This window comes from Bactrocera oleae, chromosome 5, assembly GCF_042242935.1.
Source record: "Bactrocera oleae isolate idBacOlea1 chromosome 5, idBacOlea1, whole genome shotgun sequence".
Lineage (NCBI taxonomy): Eukaryota > Metazoa > Arthropoda > Insecta > Diptera > Tephritidae > Bactrocera > Bactrocera oleae.
In genome coordinates, this window is record NC_091539.1 from 6543230 (window position 1) to 6562766 (window position 19537).

The 19537-nt window shown below is 36.3% G+C and overlaps 2 protein-coding genes across 2 annotated transcripts in view; one reads left to right on the forward strand and one right to left on the reverse strand.

Moving 5' to 3' along the window:
• LOC106615096 (box C/D snoRNA protein 1) overlaps positions 1–19537 on the forward strand; it is a 36561-nt gene that overhangs the window by 5711 nt on the left and 11313 nt on the right. The window lies entirely within an intron of this gene.
• Positions 9405–19241, reverse strand: LOC106615078 (homeobox protein ceh-31). The gene is made up of 3 exons (XM_014231110.3): positions 18498–19241; positions 10042–10561; positions 9405–9932 (listed from the first exon to the last, which is right to left on the reverse strand). Exons 1-3 carry the CDS (start codon positions 18574–18576, stop codon positions 9710–9712), a joined length of 822 nt encoding a protein of 273 aa, XP_014086585.1. The 5' UTR covers positions 18577–19241; the 3' UTR covers positions 9405–9709.

The following is a 19537-nucleotide window of genomic DNA, read 5'->3' on the forward strand; positions in this document are numbered from 1 at the left end:
CGTCGAATAGTTCTTTTTAGACGCGTTCGGTGCGGCAATGGACCGGTATTTTCGCTATAGAGTCATTCATAGACTCAAATGTCCTCTTAATGGGTATCTATGGTCTTAAAAATGTGTAGTCCGATTTCGACAATTTTTAAATGTTTTCCTGAGGCCAACCTTAGTCCAACCCTTTTGTTTACCTTTACCGAAGTTAAATATTCGAGGTCGATTACCCGTTTCTTTACCTTTAGAGAAATTCATAATTCTTCGTTTTCTCTTCACACCAGTTGGTTTTTTTAAGAACTCCTATTTCTTTTACAACTCACTCGTAGTTAAACAGTCACACGTTACAGATGTCATAGAGCGCAACACTACGTAGTAATACAAACTTTTAAATTTTGAGTTAAGTTTTTAGTTTCAGTTTTATTTATAAGAAAGTTTTGTAACAAAATTTAATTAAATGAAAATACCTATGTAGAAACGTAAGTGCCCACAAGCTCATAAATTGCAAACAAAGAGGTCATTGACCCCAAATGTAAACAAAGGTTATTGCCTTAGCTAAATGTAAACAAAGGTTGTTGCCTTCGGTAAATGTAAACAAGAGGCTCAGTAAACTCGTAAAATGTAAACAAAAAAATCATTGATCCAATCTAATGTAAACAAAAATGTCAGCGACCCCAAATGTAAACAAATGTTCTTGACTTGGTTAAATTTAAACAAAGGTTGTTGCTTTGGCTAAATGTAAAAAAAGGTTCATTGACTTCGTAAAATGTAAACAAAGAGGTCATTGACTTCGAAATGCAATCAAAAGGTTCATTGAACTCGTCAAATGTAAACCAGAAGATCGTTGACCGAATATAACGTAAACAAAAAGGTCAGTGACCCCAAATGTAAGCAAAGGTTGTCGACTTGGCTAAATGTAAACAAAGGGTGTTAACTTGGCTAAACGTAAGGGTCATTGATCTAATAAAATCTCAAGAACAAGATTAATTAAAAAAATCGGTTCAATAAGTAGAAATATATAGTATAAATTATTATATATAAAAACAAGATTAAAATTTATATGGAGAATACGGTGGATGGGGCAATAGTTTGACAAATTTGGTGGGGGTCGTGTAAGACCCCACCCTGTGAATGCCTCTCTGGGTCACCTTTCCGACCCGTAGGAGAGTATTCGCCTTCTTTAGTGCTACTTTGCCGTGTAAAGTCCGTTTGTGTCCAAAAATTGTAACTACTTGGACTACTTTCTATTAGAAAATCCTATTTAAATCAAGTATTGTGGAGACATACAACATAGCGCTAGATCTCTCAACATACATATACTCCACTAAATTTTTCCCTTCTTCAATTTTATGAATGAATGAATAAATAAAAGATATTTGGTAACAGCAATCGCCAAAATGCTATATGCTATAGGGGTCCGATATCTACGGTTCTCACGAATGAAGAGCTTTTTGGGCAGAAAAAAACGTAAATAGGCACACAAACATTACTTAATTGTCTTAGCTTGTCAGGCTCATTCATTCATCATTTATATAAGTAAATAAATATGTATAGCATATACACTCTTCAGCGTATAAAAACTTTAGAGTTCGACTAAATATACCGAAATAAGGTAATATTGAGCGCCGGATTTCCCAAAAAATAGTTCCGCATGAATACTAGGTCGTTTTGTAATCACAAAGTCTAATTTAAAGGCCTGACGAATATAAGGTTCTTTCTTCGAGCTCCGCACCTTAAATCGTTCTGTTATTCCTCAAACTACGACTACCTTAAATATTTTATTAATTCTGTCACACCCTCTACACCAAACAAAACTCGCCTACAAAAACAAATGCTATAAATGACAACAAAAAAAAAAGAAAAATGGTAAAGAAGTTGCCAACTGCCGCAAACAGTAAATAATACGAATATAATTTTCCTTTTTCTTCTTTCTAACCTGCGGCACTTGATTTTAATGATTTTTAAACTTTTCTACTTTTAAAATCAAGCAAAATCAACCAAGCACAGCAGTTGGTCTCATCAGCGCGCGCAACAACACGGCGTGTAACAAAAAAGCAATAACAATTACATTGCCCACGTATAACAATAACAGCAACAAAATCACAAACCCACACAATAATAACAAAAACAAACAAGCACGTCAAATGCCAAGCTATTATGTCATCATTAGTGAGCACCGCACTTGACTTCCGGCTGAAGGGCTCGCCATATTGCGTAAAAATTGTATAGACACCACCAATTTGCGGTGGTCGCATGTGCTACACTGTGTTTGTGTGTGTGTGTAAAGGAGTTTGCGCCTGTGCGTATGTTTCTACCGCTGTATACATTTATATATCTACCGTCTTTTGTTGCTTTTCAAACAAATTCTGGTGCATTGTTGCTTGTGCTTGATTTTTGTTGTTGTTGGTTTTGCCTGTTACTCGTTTGCGTTCTCGCTCTGCGCCTTTTTGTCGCTAATATTTGCTTGACTGTGCGGCGCAACTTCGTTTTGCGGTTCCATTTTACTTGCCACTCAAGTGCTGGCTTCTATTTATGTATGTATGTATGCATGTATGTATGTATGCATGTATGTGTGTGTGTTTGAATGACTATTAAAATGTTTGCTACAATATTATCCGTTTGGAAAATTGTTACAAATTGTATTTGCGCTTTGAGGCATGTAGATCAAAATAATTTGCGTGTCAATGTGAGAAGTAGCATTCCTCATATCCTTATAATTGCGGCAGTTTTTGTTGCTATTAGCGCGTCGCAGCAAGTTCTATGGTGAATTTGTTAATTTACATGTTTTTTCAGAGCTTTCCAAACATCATTTGAAAAGAAGTTACTCCTACACAGGGTTGATTTTTGTTGCTTCTAGTTGTTAGACAGAAATGCAAACTATCTAAGAATCTAACTATGCCAGACTGCCTAGCAAAAGATACAGTCTCAAGACGGAATGAATTCCTGTAAGACTTTTATAGAAGGAAACTTCTACACCGAAGCCTAGTGTATTCAAGACCTTCAAAGGCTAAAAATATCTTTATAAACAATCAATGTAAACGTCATGAATCCGTCAATCAATGTTCTTATGACGTGAAGTGATGTTTAATATCATCTCATGTTTAAAAATTGAGAGTGCTCCGTTTAATCCACAAAAAGTTTCCTCTGCGCCAAATGACGGACATTTTAATATAGCGCATTCTTCTACCAAACATATTGTCTGAAGAATTGATGATTAGATTCATCAATAGAAATTTAGATACTGTATATTTGCCAGTTATTTTATTGTACCTTAGCAATGTTCTTAAAAGAGAAGGCCAACTGAAAACCATTTTTAATGCTGTATCGGAATATGAAACACAAAAAAAATCAAATGGCTTTTTAATATGAAGTTAAGTTATACCACTTAAAATGCCGAAGCTCGGGACGGACTGTGCCAAGGAGGAGCTTATATCAACCACAACAGTTGTCGAAGAGTTCGAGCATTTAATCTTTCAGGAACAAACTGTGGTAATAATTCAAAAGTGCTTATAAGTTCGAAAGAGATAACCGTGCGATATATTTCGCATCTCAATATTACCAAATATAAAGAAGGAGTATGTTTAAGTCGTGTGGTGAACAAGGACAGAGCTAAATAGCTGCGGACATCAACTAAAAAATCAAGAAACCCCTGAAATAACGGCGCGATGAGGCTATGCTGGCTACAACGTGTCATGTTAAATGCACCAATTCCGAAAGCTCGTCCTAAACGTTATAGAGTTCGATCTTCAAGATCATAGCTGTTCAGTTCGTTCAACTTTCGTTGTGATTTACGTGAGTACCTGCCGTCGACGATCTTACCTCACGGTGCTCAAAAGCACAGCGTATCAATACAATGTGTTGATCAGCGCCCCAAACAATACGAGCTATTTGCAAGTATTTATTTGAATACCAGTGGCCAGTGTATATGGGCACACTTACCATCTTGGTAGGATTCGAGGCCGACCTAAAACCTCTTCCGTTTTCGGGTACGTAACCCAGTTGCTTCAACAACTTTTTCTTTTGAACTGAATTTTCAGTTCTCCTAGCATTTAGGTTTAAACCACAGCCACCACGTATCTCCACAATGGGCCAAAACCAATGAGTAGGTTGGACCGAAGTCCAAGGGCATTCTGCTACCCGTGGTAACAGGGTTGAGTCTCCGGTAAGACTGTGTAGCCGAAGCTACTGCCAGTTGAGCTACCTATCAACTCAATGACTGTTGACATTGGTCGCTTGAACTTCAAATGTCTGTTTATTTGGAATCTCATTTAAAGTCTATAATATCAGTTCGAGCTGCGTATTATAGCACTATTGCTGACGTAACTATGCTCATATTTCGTGCCATAGCTTAATAACAGTCATAGTGCATTTGGATTTTAGTCGCCTCTTACGACAGGCATACCTTACCGCGGGCAAATTCTTAGGGAGAGTTCAGTTCGTTCAATAGGAATCTTTCCAATTAAGTGGTATATTTTCGAAATAAAAGGAAACAGAAAGTAGATAGCTGGCGCGAGAAAGTTCTCTCAGCTGAAATTTTCGTCAAATTTTTTGTCATAAATGTTGGATCTTTTGAAACACCAACCATTTCCAACGGCTTATCAATATAAAGATAGTTCTCCGATAGACGCTGATTTCAACTACTTTGCGCCACTTGTCTATTGAGTGCATCTAATGAAGAAAATAATCGAAATAGTTACTTCCATAGAGCAAGCTTTCCTTTTCAATTTAAAATAACCAAAAAATGCGTCAGTTTAAGAACCGCTTCTCAAATAAGTTACGATTTTTCTTATCGAGAATGCAATTAGCCATAAAAGTTCGAGATCTTTTAGTGAGTTCGGTGTTCCAATTTTTTGATTTATCGTTAGTTAGCTGTCATTATTCATTAAATTACGTAAAGCCAGCTACTTCTTCTATTTGAAATAACAAAAAAATTCTTAAGTCTAAGGCAGAGCGCTAAGGTAAGCACCAGCTTTCGCTTAAGAAACGATCTTTCTTCGAACTTTCTTGTTAAGAACGCAGTTCGAGACTACAGTTTGAGTTTTCTTTTTGTAATCGGATTTCGATTTTTTGTGTTATCGTTTGTTAGCTGTCATTTCTCCTAAACTAAGGCTTTCTTAATAAGCTTTTATATGCAAATGCTGTTCTTCTATATTTTACAAATTTAGCTTAAGCATTCGATATTTTATCTCCCTCAATTTGTATAATTCGAATATTTAAGTAGCGCTGCCGTATTTTGACTTTTGTGCGCATTTAAAACCCTTCACTTTGTTATATTTTCCACAATATTATTCAATATATTAACTTTGAGTGAATTTTCCAATTTCATTGTACATTTTCTAGCCATAATCGATGGCGGCCAACGCATAAAAGGCGAATAAAGATGCTACAAACAGCGCTGATGTTGCAAAGTTTACAGCTTAACCGTTTGAATTATGTTGCAAGTATCGCAGCCACACAGCTTATGAATGCATTTCTGCGCGCATATTTTTTAACATTTCCACTACGCAAATTTTATTGCGCGTTATTATTGTTTTTTTTTTTTTGTTTTTATCAGCCAACTGCAGATAATTTGCAACATTAAGCGCTGATTTATTCGCCACATTTCTTTCTGCTTAACAACTATTTTGCGCGCTGCTGTATATATATATGTATATATATTATGTATGTATATACAATCCGCCGTTATATTTTGTTGCTGCACTCATTACAATTTATTTCCAATTCACCTGCAGTTGATTTTCACTGATTTTCCTGGAGCATCCTTCAGTTGTGCTGCTTTTAATTAGCGCTTGGCGTAGCCTAGCATTGCATTCATTCGGCTCCCCCGCGCAATTTCTATTTCAGAACTTTTTTCATATACATGCATACATACATATGTACATGCTGGCACCCCACCGCGCGCACCAATTCACGCTTTTCAGCGCTGCAGTCGACAGTCGGCAGTCAGCACTCGACATTCGCCATTCAATTTGCCTCGTTTAAATGTGAAAAGTAGTAAGAAAATATCTGCCAAACCATGCAATTTTTCTACACCATTTTATTTTTACGTTTGACAGCTATACATATGCGCACATACACATATAAAGGTGCCTAGTATACATTCGATTTTATTTACAAGTGGCTTTCACTATGTTGCAACCCTGCGTTTTGCAATTGCATTCACTTTGCCGACGTTCCCATTCCATTGAAGCGCACAAGCATCGCATTGCGGTGTAAATATGCATGAAAATGTATCACTGTGATGCTATTTGTTGTTGTTGTTGGTATTATTATTGTATACTGTTGCATTTTTTATTGTGCTGCACATATAATTGCATGCTTGTTGGTTGTTTTCCAGTTGGCTACATTTTGTATCTTTTCCATTTTAGAAGTGCATTTTTACAAAAACATTTTTTTTTCAAAAGAAATATATTCATATATACAGCTATTCAACAATTTCATGTACAATTATGTATAATCTACATAGAAGTAAAAATTACACACATAAGACTCATAGAAACTCGAAGCGTGTTGCAGAAATGGCAGCACGGCTGATGGATATTGTAAATTTTTCTTCATCAGTAGTATAGTATGCACTGATTACATAACCGCATTCTTTGGTTGACTTTAAAGTTACTTACACAAAGAGTAACTACTACTCGGGCTCTACTATGGTGTTATTAAGTCTTCACGAATGAATAACAGAAGAAACCCATCGATACTGGATAACTCTCCACCGTTAACATATTAAGACTTTGCGAATAAGTAACAGTAAATAACCGTAGCTAATGGTTTACCTAACGTACCAACATACTATCGACCGTGGTAAACCTGGAACGCCTTGAAAACCAAACACAATGAAAGCTTGCTTGAATACCATGCTTGGAAAAGAATAACAAGAGAGTTTGAAAAATTTGACTTTATCCATGAAAACAAAGCTAAAGGGATCCTCTTGCTCGCAAAGTCGCGTTTATTAAGGCTTTAGACTTCCGTATAACGAGTATTTTATTTGAGACGTGTGTTTTTCAATGATACCTTACTTTTTCCGAGTTGGTCTCTTTTACAGCTTTTACTTGATTAATACTCTGTTTGGTTTGCCGTTTCATAATACATAAACCTATTTATTTATTTATTTATTTATTAAAGGAAATACAAATATAAATAATTATAATATTTATAAAATATAACAGCACTAGCGACAAGGCATTCAGCTGCGAATAGACATAAATAATTGTTTCGCACCTTGTTTACTCCAGTGGACAAGGCGCATTCTCAGATATGCCGTACAGTGGTAGATTTAACGGAAGGATCGTGGTTTGTGGGCTTACAAAATCCAACTCGTGGAAGAATTAAAGCCGAACAATTGTTCAGAGTTGAAGTTCACTTTTAAATGGGCACCTTAATATGTTAAGCAAAATTATCGCATTTGAAGTGATGACAATCAACAAGCCATTCTTCATACGACGTTACATCCTCAAAGAGTTACTATTTGTTGTGCTCTATGGGCAGAGGGAGTCTTTGGTTGCACATTTCTGCAAAAATTAAGCCAACCAACAACATAATGTTACAGTCAATGGGGAACGGTAGAGCCATGATTGGCGTCTGAATTTAAAGAATTTGAGTGAAGGACTCAGACGGCGCTACATACAGCCAACGAAACAATCAATTTATTGAAGTAAACTTTTGGTGAGCGCATTATCTTGCGTCGTACCCTCCAAAAGCATGTGATTTAGCCTCATTATATTTAGCTCAGATAAACCTGAGATGATTGACGCTTTGGAAGAGAATATTCGGTGCATTACTGCACTCTCCCCAATTGCTGCAAAAAGTGGTTGAAAATTGGGTTTCTCGCCTGGAATTTATTAGGGCCAGCCGCGGCGGTCACCAATAAAGCTAAATTCTTGACCAAAACATTAAATTATATGCTTAAGAATGATAAAGAAACCAACATACACTAGTCGCTTTTAATATTCTTTGGAATTCTTTATAAGAAATAGTTTGTCTAGTGTAAAACGGCGTGTTTCTTTATATCCTTAGAAAGTCTAAGAATGTTACCATGGTATTGCAATATTTACTTCATAACCAAGATCAGTGTTCAATCTACGACAAACCTTTCAAAGACGTAAAAAATTTTATTCCAAGGGTTACCACCGAGTTGCTGTAATGATTCGGTGTAGTCACCTGTAAAGGCGTTACACCTCTTCCATTTTGTGAAAAAGCGGTTAAAACTGACGCAAAAATATACCAGCAGAATATTTTAGAAGGTCTGGTAAAGCAATTAAGCAATAATCTCTTCGATGGAGAGGTTCTGCTCCAGCACACAAGGCAAACCCCACACAGCAGTGGCTTAAACGAAATATGCCTGGCTTCCTGCAGATGTTTGGCCATCTGGAAACCCATATTCGAATCCATTGACTACAGGTTGTAATCAAACTTGGAGAATTTGACCTGTCGAATACTTCACAGAATAACGGCCTAACCTTGTAACAGAACTTATGGCATGACTGCGTATTTGAATACCACCGTATATTCTCATCAATCTCTAACTCGCGCGTATTTAAAAATCACTTTTTCCACCTACACACACAAGTGTCAGAAGACTGTAAGGTATATTTCACTGTTCAACACTCAACTCAGACCAACGCCGTCTCACTTGAGTGCCACAACCTCTCAAGCTATGAAACTTTTAATGAAAAACGTAAAACCGCAAATAACCAACTGAAAACGCTTTTGTTTTTGTAATCCTTTGTGGTGTATGTAACAACTTTTTATGGTTGAAATAATTTTTTAATCGGAATAAAGTGTATACAAAAGAATCAGCGAGAAGTGTGTCTGCTAGTAAGTGTGAGGAGAAAAATTTTAACTTTTGCATTTACCAATCAAATGGTAACACCCAATAATTTTATAGTAGGAAAGCAAAATTTCTAGAACATCGGTGTGCTTATTTGGTGCAATGGATAACGGAAAAGGGCATAACTTGTACTATAAAGGTTTCTTTTTTTTTGGTTACAGAGCATGTTATAATTAATGATAATTACTTATTTTACTCACTTTGTAGAAGTCTTTCATGTTTAATGAACTTAAGGCTTAAACGAAAGACATTGACGCTTGATTAAAGTCGAAAATAAAGTATACCATAGCCACCTTTTTGCCAGATAAGTCTGCATTCTTCTTCGAGTTATTAAATGATGTTAAAAAAACTTAAAGTTTCATCCATTCTAAGCACAAAATCGATCAGATTTCGAGTAATCTAAGCTTAAAAAATATTGAAATTTCTTCTAATAATTTTTAAACCAAATTTTAAAAGTCAGTCAACTGTCAAAATATAAGTTTGCTGCAACGACACATGCGTTTCAGCTAAGTTCCACACCATTAATGCTATAGTGAAACTAAACTCTTCAAATAACCTAACAATATCCATACCACTAATAAAAACAATATTTATTTCGTTTACGTGACGTTTTTATTACTTTTTATTCTATCCATAACAGCAATTAAGTTTATTTTTTCTTATGCTAATTTTTATTACTTTCACATTACATCAACTTCTAATCGAACCTATTTTTTTTTTTTTTTTTTTGAACTAAGCTTTGTTGCCGTTTTTTTTATAATTAATTTCGCACAAATATTTTGGTTCATTGCAAAGCAACTTAAAGTTTTATTTACAATAAAATTAAAGCAAAAACACAAACATACTAAAAATTCGCTTAGCTAAATTAGAATTTCACTAATTGCGCCGCCTGCCTTACAGCGGACAGCCATGCACGTAACTCACATTACGAAAGATCGCCGCCGCTGCGGCGGAAGTAAGAAAATTGCATGGATTCGTTGGACTAAACGTCGATAAGCCCGTTGGGCAACAGCCCAGCGTTGCGCCAGTAGTGCCATCGCTAACGAACTCTTTCTCTAACGTCGCCTGGTGACGCAGCTGTTCGAGACGCAACTGATTTTGGCGCTTCCACTTCGTGCTGTTGGTAAATTGGTTAAATGACAAAAAAGGTGAGTTACTAAAGTTAGTAAATAAATAAAAGCCATAAAAAGAAAAGAAAAGAAAAAAACGCGTTGCCGGCGACTTACCGTCTATTCTGATACCAAGTTTTCACTTGCGTTTCCGACAAGTTGAGCGTCTCTGCCACATCGCTGCGATCGGCCACAGATAAATATTTCTGACAACGAAATTTGCGTTCGAGATAGGCGAGTTGCGCATGTGTGAAGGCCGTGCGTCTTCGACGCGGCTTGCGTCCACTCTTATTCAAATTTAAGCCCAGCTTGCTGTGATGCATATGATCACTGCCGCCAATACCACTTCCGCCAAAACCATGTGTTTGCATGTGTGCTGCTTGCATATCCAACTGATTGTTAGTGTTTGATGTCGCATTGCTGTTCGTGTTATTGTTCGTATTGCGATTAGCGCCGCGCTCATCGCCATTTGGAGAATGCTGATTCGACTCTACGCTGGACTCGTTGACCATAAAGTGTAGTTGCGTTGTGCTGCCACCGGCCGCTGTCCCATAGTGATGACTGTGCAGCATATCCGAATCAGGTGAGGAACGATCCTCGATGTCGATTTCTGAGTTCTCATCGGACAAATCGGAATCTGCAAGGAAAAACAAAGATATTTGCTGATATTTTAAACATTCTATTGTAGTGTCCTAATGGTATCACGTAAGTTTGCAAAAGGGAACATTATAACTAGAGAATCGTAAGATTTGAATTTATTAGTTTTTAAATTAAATTATCAGCCCTATAGCGAGCTTGACCCGTCATATGCTAGGCGGATGAAATATTTGAGAATTTGAAGAAAAGGGTTATTAAGCGCCTTTAATTTGGTCAATCGTAAGTAGCCCTCGCAGCATGCATCTGTCATTTAACAACATATGAAAGACTGTGAACTCTAATCAAATGACTCTCCAGGCGAAATGATGGCTTGGGCTATCCAACGCCATCAAGTGTCACAAATTTGTACGTCGTAGTGAAGAAATAAGTGATAAAAAGAAAACCGGACAGACACAATAATCTTAGCTGTTATGCACCGCCAACAAGCAGTAGTTGTTCCGACCCGAAACCGCCGAAAATATATTCCGAATTTATACGTACATCTAATGCTTAATTTATCGTCAAAGTGATTGCTTTCATGCATTCAAAGAAGCTGCAGCGAATTTTTGTTAGAGATATGAAAAGTTCTTGGCAAACTAAGCCAGCGAAATGCGTGAACTGCACATATTTGCGGCATTTTAAGACGTGAACTTTAGGAAAACGATTTTTACATAAGCCACTACTTTTTGTTGTTATAAAATCCACAGAAAAATTGTAGACATTTTATAAATTTAAATAGAGAATCAATTACGAACCGAAAGGAAGTCAAATTTCGTGTGCAAACACAGCAGTTGCAACCGACAACGCTGGTGCCAGGCAGCGCTGTGACGGCAACCGCTACTTGGCTCATTAGTATCCCGTTGTGTTGCTCGTGTAAACGCTTAACCGCCCAAGCAGAATGCAGCAACGTTTGAAAGTTTAAAAATAGCGCACATGTGGATAGTCATCTGGATGTGCTTGTGCTTAGACAGACGACCACGCAAATGAAGTCAACATATAAACATATGTATTATATTATATATATATACAAGTATATATAATATAATATTGCATATTAAAGTCTAGTAAAAAGAAATCCATTATTTTTTCAGTATAGTTGTATAAGTGAAATGCCGTTAAGCTATACGGTATTACAAACATCGTTTCATACCGTTTCAACACTTGTAAAAGAAGGATATCAGCAAAGAGAAAATGCACCATATTTTACTTTAATTTCATGCACCGAACTTCCATCTCTAAATCATAACAAAATCGATACATTTCAGCAGCAGACTGTTACCGATTATGATAAGTGAAACATTAACGACAAGGTCAAGCGAAGGCGGTGTTGGTCGAATCGCGGTGAGCCGGCGCATATGCGGCCAAGCACGGACCATGTGTGGTTAGTGGTATTGACAGAGAATCCTCTACTATGAGCTGATTTCCAAAGGCCAAACTCCTCATTATGGAAATTATGTTCAGGACAACACGAGGCCACCACATATCGATAGTTATTTGGCAGAAGCTCCGGGAGCTTGACTTGGGGGCTCGCATACATTCACACTTCCTGTCTACGCTTCAAGAGAAGCTTGCGAAAATCAACTGCCTCAGTTTTTGGCCAATAGTGACAAGGATTTCTATGAGAGTGGCATTACGAAATTACCTTTAAAATGGCAACAAGTTTTCGAGCAAACTGTATTTCTTTTTTAAGGCATAATTTTGGTTATTACTTAGTTACATACATACATATGTGCATTCAAATATTTTTCAAGTGCGCGAACGCACAAAAACTGCTACATCAAACCTGACAACGCCTTCACAGTTAGCTTTGCGCACTTTAGCCGACAAAACAATGCGAAAAGCAATAAAAAATAAAATCGAATAATCCATTAGGCAACACTTGAAGTACCTAGACGAACTCGTGTTCTACCACTTATGTCTACATGCATTGTAGTTATGTACAAATAAATTGGTACATCTCAGCCTTTTAACCTCTTCACATTGACTTTGACTTTTTCAAATCAGCCTCAATTTGTGCATAAAAAAACAAAATCTAACAAAAACTGCAAAAAAAGTTATACGTGTATAAAAAGCAGCAGCGGTTTATTTATATCCGCCGGAGATATGCGTATATCCTGTGGATGTAACCCTAATACCTAAACATAGACACTCATTCATGCACTCGCATGCAGATATACTTGTACTATATAAGTATATATAAGTATAGTATATCATAAGTGGACATGTGTACACGTACTCGTCATCGATGTACATATATCTACTGCGCCACTCACTGCACCGCAGGCTGATTATATTCACGTGCCGTCGTGATAGTCAATTCAATTGTTGCTTCCTGCTGGAATTTTTTAGCTAAAAGCGTTTTTCGTTTGAAGCCACTCGTACGTATTCATTCTAATTTTACCAAAGTGAAGCAGCCAGCAAGTGAAGGCAAGCAACTTGCGCTGGCAAAAAAATGCGTAGGCTATCACGTGTGTCTGCCGCGCAGCAGGACAGCAAAGTTATATGTGTTCATTGCTGAAAAGCTTGCGTACTCATATGTAGTTAAATGTAAGAGTATAAGCATATTGCTATAGATGCGATAAATTTCATTTTAACCCCTATTTACAAGTTATATTTGACTGTTTTTTCTTGCCTTATCGCACCTTTGATTTTTTGTGAAATTTGTATGACATGTTGATGTGTAGAATATATCTGTGTTTTTATTACTATGTAGACCTCATCGGACACTAAAGCATGTTTTAAAAAATCTTTAAACTTTTTTATACATTTTATTGCAGTTTATGCTATGCTATGCGTTCCAGAACATAGTGATATTCCTGGTAACTGTGTAGCAGATGAACTAGCCAGAGTAGGCACCACCCTACAATAAAATCGCGAAAAAGTGGAAATTTATACGCATCTGGCTACTTGTAGATATTTAATCGACAAACATGTTTAAATATAGCTGAGTCCCGATGGAGTTAATAACTATTTTGCTTAACAAGCAGGCAAATATGGCATGAATGGAATATGGGCCGCACATGCCGACTATTAAAATTCAAAAGGAATGACATAAGAACTCTAGTAGAAATGCTAACAGCTCACTGTCTAATTGGCAGACATGCCGGCCGACTCAATCACTCAAAAAAAACTGGTTTGGTCCGTTACCCAGCCGAGTCTTCTGCAGAGCCATAACCGAACCAACATACAACAAATAATATTTTAGTCGGTAGCTACATCATGAAAAAAAGTTCCAAAGTCGAGTATGATTTTTACATTTGTTGCTTTTCCTTTAAGCGTTTAGGTACTTAATACCGGTAAATGGCACCGAATTTACTAGATATGGCCGACATACCGCCGTAAGAAAATCGGCTACCTAAATCTTTTATTAATATACAAAATATTGCGGTTATAGGAGTTATGGAATTTTTATATTTTATGCACGTTTGTAATATTCCTACAGGGTATTTATGGAATTTTTTGTATATCCTTATTTTATTACCTATAAGCTTTTCTGTTTGTTAACATGTCTTCAATTGAACATACTTCAGGTTATTCGATTTTGATTGTCATCATTCGAACAAAAAGTCACGTTACAGTACTAAACAAGCAATTACTTATCAATAATAAGAAAACACATGAACTTCTGTCGCGCCGAAACTATAATACCCTTCACCAATAAAAAAAGTTTTCCATACAAGCACTTGAGTTTGATCAGTCAGTTTGTATGACAGCTACATATAAGCTAAAGACGGCCGATCTGAATAATTTTTCGCAGATCGTAATCTCTGTGCCAAAATTTTAAGATACCACGAAAAATAAAAAAGTTTTTCATGCAAGCACTTGAGTTGGATCGGTTAGTTTGTATGGCAGCTATAGCCTATAGTGATCCGTTATCGACGGATGACAACAAACAACAAATGAGCAGCTTCTCAGGGAGACACAGACGAATGTTTCGAAAAAATTTCAGTAGGATATCTCAACAACTTAGAGACTAGTTCGCTTGTATACAGATGAACATGTTTAAATCGACTCAGCTCGTCACGCTTATCATTTATATAGATTTTATACGGTCTCCGACGTTTCACTCTGTGTGTTACAAACTTCGTGTGAAACTTAAACCCTATTCAGGGTATAAAAAGCATATAACTTCACACCAAACTAAATTTTTAGCTTCATAAAACCAGCTATCGGCTATGAGGGCATACCGATAAGTACCTAACCTCAACGCTCGATCACGCCACTATCGCAAGATAAATTCATCTAGTAGATGCCTGTAGATTACTACTGTCAAAATTCCAAACGAATACTTTTGCTTTTGTCGCGTGTGGAAGAGGAGGAGTAAGAGTATTTTAGAAAAACGTAAAAAGAGCCATATCTGTCAGGATGCATTGTTGGAAGAACGCATAATGAACATACCGCCAACTAAAGGTGCATGAGATAGCTGATAGCTGCCTACTATCAGCTCAAACTATCATTCCGCAATATTTGGCATGAGACATTTGCTCCCTTCGGACAACAAACAGACAGAAAAAGTTTAGTTTTTTTTTTATTTATATAATTATTTTACATATTCGACGCAGATTCTAACATAAAATTGTTATTATTTTTTATTGTGAATTTCACTGTAAATACAACTATATTCTTTCATATAAAGAATTTGCGCTTTTGACAACTTTTCACACTGAACATTACGCAAAGAGATGCCGCGCGCATTCATTGCACGGCACTTTCAAGTGCTCATTTTTGTAGGAAAACAAATTTATAATCGTAATAAAAGCATGCACTCGTCAACGGTTATATATAATTCGCAGTTAAACTTGCAATTAACTCATAAATAGTTTTTTAATTGTTTGAACAATAGGCAGCGTTGTCACTCTGCTTGCGAAAAGCAGCGCATTCAACTTGGCCTGATATCAGTCATGTGTGTTACTCATAATTACCGTCATGGCACTTCCAAAACACACACAAATACATACACAGTTTGAACGTACAAGGATATTTCAATTACCACAGGCGCATATACAGTTAGAAATTTGCATGGCAGCAGGCCGAGCGCATTTGAAAGTGTTGGTTTAACATTTTAATTGCCTACAAAATAGTAGTGACACACATACAGCCATATAAGCGTATAAAAATGCAGCTGTGACTGCATAAGTTGCACTCATTTAAAAATTGCATGCGACTCTCTGAGCTTGCAAAATGTCCCGTCACCGCATGCATTACGCAAATCCACAACGACGTGTTGGTTTTTGGCATCCTTTTTCTAGATGCTTGCTGCAAAGTATAGCTGCAACCGTGTATGCGTATATGACATGCATATGTTTTGCTGTTTGTTGTTGTTGTTGCTTTGTTATTGCCAGCATGGCAAAGTGGTTGTACGTGACAAATTGCTTATGAACACGTTAACATTCTCAATTCGACAAATTAAATTATTACCTCGAGCGTTTCGCATTTCTATGCACTTATGTATGTATGTGTGTATGTACTTAAATCTAGCATATGTATATGCATGTAGACTAATATTTTTGCACAACATTTGCGCCAAAAAGATTTTGGGCCTATTAGCATGTTTTTTTTTTTTTTTTTTTGTAAGCGGTTGTTTGCAAACAATGCACCGGTAATTGGCTGTGAACTATGGAGTTAGAGATAATGTGAAGAAAACTAGCCGAAATAATTGCATTTGATCTTACTTCGGCACTAGAGGTTACAAAATTTAATACAACCACAGGTTTTAGCAGGTATATTAGAGAGTATATTAGGGGGTTTTAGGGAGAAGCTCAGTGTATTTGTACGAGTAGTCATGAACATAACAAATAATTTAATAAATTAAAGGTTTTATTTAGAATTGTTAGAATGAACCGATTTAGATCAAAAATACAGCATTTAGCTCGAGAAGTTTTTGCCACTTTGAGCGAAATTTCATAATACCACTCACATAAAAACCCTTATACCTAATGGCGAAAAACTGTGACAGTCGATTTTTGCAAGTATCTCTTGAGGCGAATTTTTCACAGCAAAGCTTCTGGCGAGTCACTATCGGTTTATGTGGCCTGCCGTTGTTCTGGTGGGTCACAATTCCTCTGGTATTAGACAAAAGCTGGCTGCTTCTAGGCAATTGTAGCCTAACGACGGTCTAATTGTAACTAGTATAGGTGCAAATTAAGAGTACGGCCGTAGGGGAGGTGCTCATAGTAGACAAAATCTTTTTGACCGTCAATTCTGGCTTGGCTACTGTTTGCGCTGGCTGCACGCGATTTGACCACGACTGTTTTCGCTTGACGTTGCCGTAAGTAACCCACTTTTCATCACGATTTTGTTTTGCAATTCAGATTTTTTTTTGCAATTCAGCAGCGATTGGTTAATGGAAATTCGGTTCATGAGGTTTCTGTTAGCTCGTGTACATCGAGATATTTTTGGTATCCAGTCTTTTTAAATGGTTCCAAATGGTTTTTTGGAAAATCGAAACAGTGCTTCTACGACGCTCGTACTCAACGATTTTCACTATTTTACCGTTATTCTCGTCAATTGTACTCCCAGAGCGTGTTGCATCTTGGACAACAAAATTACCAGAATGAATTTGTGCGTGTTCGGCTGTTACAGTATCAGGCCCAATAAACACAAAGTGCATATTCGGCTGTCTGACTTGCATTTTCGCCTTTATCTAAGAAAATTTAGAAAATATGACATGTTTTCTCTTTGTTGATATTCATCCTTGCGAGTGCTCAAACAATATTAAGTCAAGCAATCACAAAACTGTCTGAGAAGTTTTTTTAGTACGAAATTTTATCTTTCTAACGCCTCGTAGCGGAACCCGATCGTACTTATACAATGCGAGATATATATTACTAAAGCCATATGTTGGCAAAATTATGGATTTCTTTTTACTAGACCGTAAAAATTGGGTGATAAGTTTTTTTTTTGTTCATGTAGAAATACAGTATTTTTACTAGACCAAAATATTGGGTGATAAGTTCTTTTTTGTTAATGTAGAAACACAGTTCCGAATGCAACTCTTGGCAGTTGGTAAGTTTAAAGCAAGAATCAAGCAGTATAAAACTAGTTGTACTAGTATGTAACCACTAAGGTTGGAAAACAGTGTCTTCGGCATCACTATTTTTATTCGTGTCGACTCTGTTAGCAGTTAACAATCTCTGAGGAAATTTTTTTTCATAAAATCCCCTTTAAAATGTAGAGGCTTGTGCGAAATCCCTGTTAGCAAACCAAGCTCGTATTTTAGAAAAATTTAAAAAGAGCCATATCTGTCAGGATTCATTGTTGGAAGACCGCATAATGGCATACTGCCGATTAAAGGTGCATGAGATAGACTTTTGTAATTTTTATAAGACTATGGCTTAAACTAGAATATGTACAGTGCTTGGATTTGTGGAAGATGGTCATTCGAAATGCATAAAGTCCAAGGATTAGGATTATAGAATATGAAATAAAACCATTATCAATTACTGAACTTAAAACTTTTAATTTTTCTGACATTTCCGCCGAAACTGTGAGTTAATAGCACGGGGTATTATTCCATAGGTTGCTAAAAATAACACTTCGAACTATGCTACATAATGTGAAGCGGTTAAAGCTCAATCTCAGCGTTTTTGGCAGCAATTATGACCCAAAGATTGTACAAGCATGTTTTCTTATTATTTTAACGTTTAAAGCCAGTTTTTTTTTCATATTCAATAATTTCAATATTTTTTGAAATTATAACGTGTTTACACATAAAAGTCTTAGTAACTACGCATATGTAAGTTTATGGTAGTAAACATCTTAGTCACTTTTTTGTGACCGACGGCAATTAAAGTTCGTTTTTATTACATTAAAAATAGTAAATGCAAATTGTAAATGCTATTTTCTGTTTTAATCAATATTCAAAAAACTTAAAATAAACACATTTCTAGCATTCATTGTGACAAATTTGTTATACTAAAAATTGAAGTTCTTCTTACCGCTGTCCGGCGGCGGTCGGTTTATTAAATCTCCCAACAGATCTCGTATTAAAAACGATTTAGAGCTCGGGTGATGCATTTTGTAGTCTAAATGCGGTTAAACAATTTTTATATACCAAATTTAATTTGAAAAAAAATTTTTTTTTTCAGTTTTTATATTTAAATATAAATTGTTTTCACTTGAGCTAATTTTGAAATATTTCACAGCGTTTATTAAAAGTGTGTTTATTGTAACACTTTAAATTATGAACACATTTAAATTTGTGTATTTTAGTTTTTTTAAAAAACCATTTGTCTATACATTTTTTTCTTGTCAATATTTTTTTATATATTTTTTATTTAAAATCTTTACGTTAGTTTTTTGCTAACAAGTATTTAATTTCATATTTATTAAATTTTTTATTTATTAAATTTTTGAACTTCCTCTCGTTAACGCGTTACCGTTGCAAATGAAGTCAAATGGCCAACTGATTGTGCCGTTTAATCCGTTTAACGGTTAAAACACTAATGTTACATGCGCAGGATAACGGCAGTGCGAATATGATAGCGCTGCTGCTGATAAAATGAATTAACGCAAATTGTCGGCTGCTTAGAGCGTGTAAACAAGTAAAATATGAAAAACAAATCTTTCAGTATGTGTGTAAAGCAGAACCCGCTGCTGCATTACATTTAACCGTTATTTAATAAAATAGCATATTAATAGCACATATTTGTTACAAACACATGTACGCGCTTTCTACGCTATACTAAGCGCTTGCTGTCATCCTGCCACGCGCACACTGACAACTGCCATCTGCTTATCGCAATCGCATCCTTATGCGTTTACTCTCACACACTAACACACTTTTACTCTTGGGCAGACACCCAACCCACCCACATCGGGCATATGTTGGCCATTTTGTTTTTGAAAAAAATACCGTTACGTACTCGCTTGCACTAATGCGCTTTTTCTAGTACGCTTAATGCAATCTCTCGCTCTCTCTCTCTCTCGCGTAAGCTTCTTTACTATATACACTTGTTCTCAATCCGCCACCCACTCA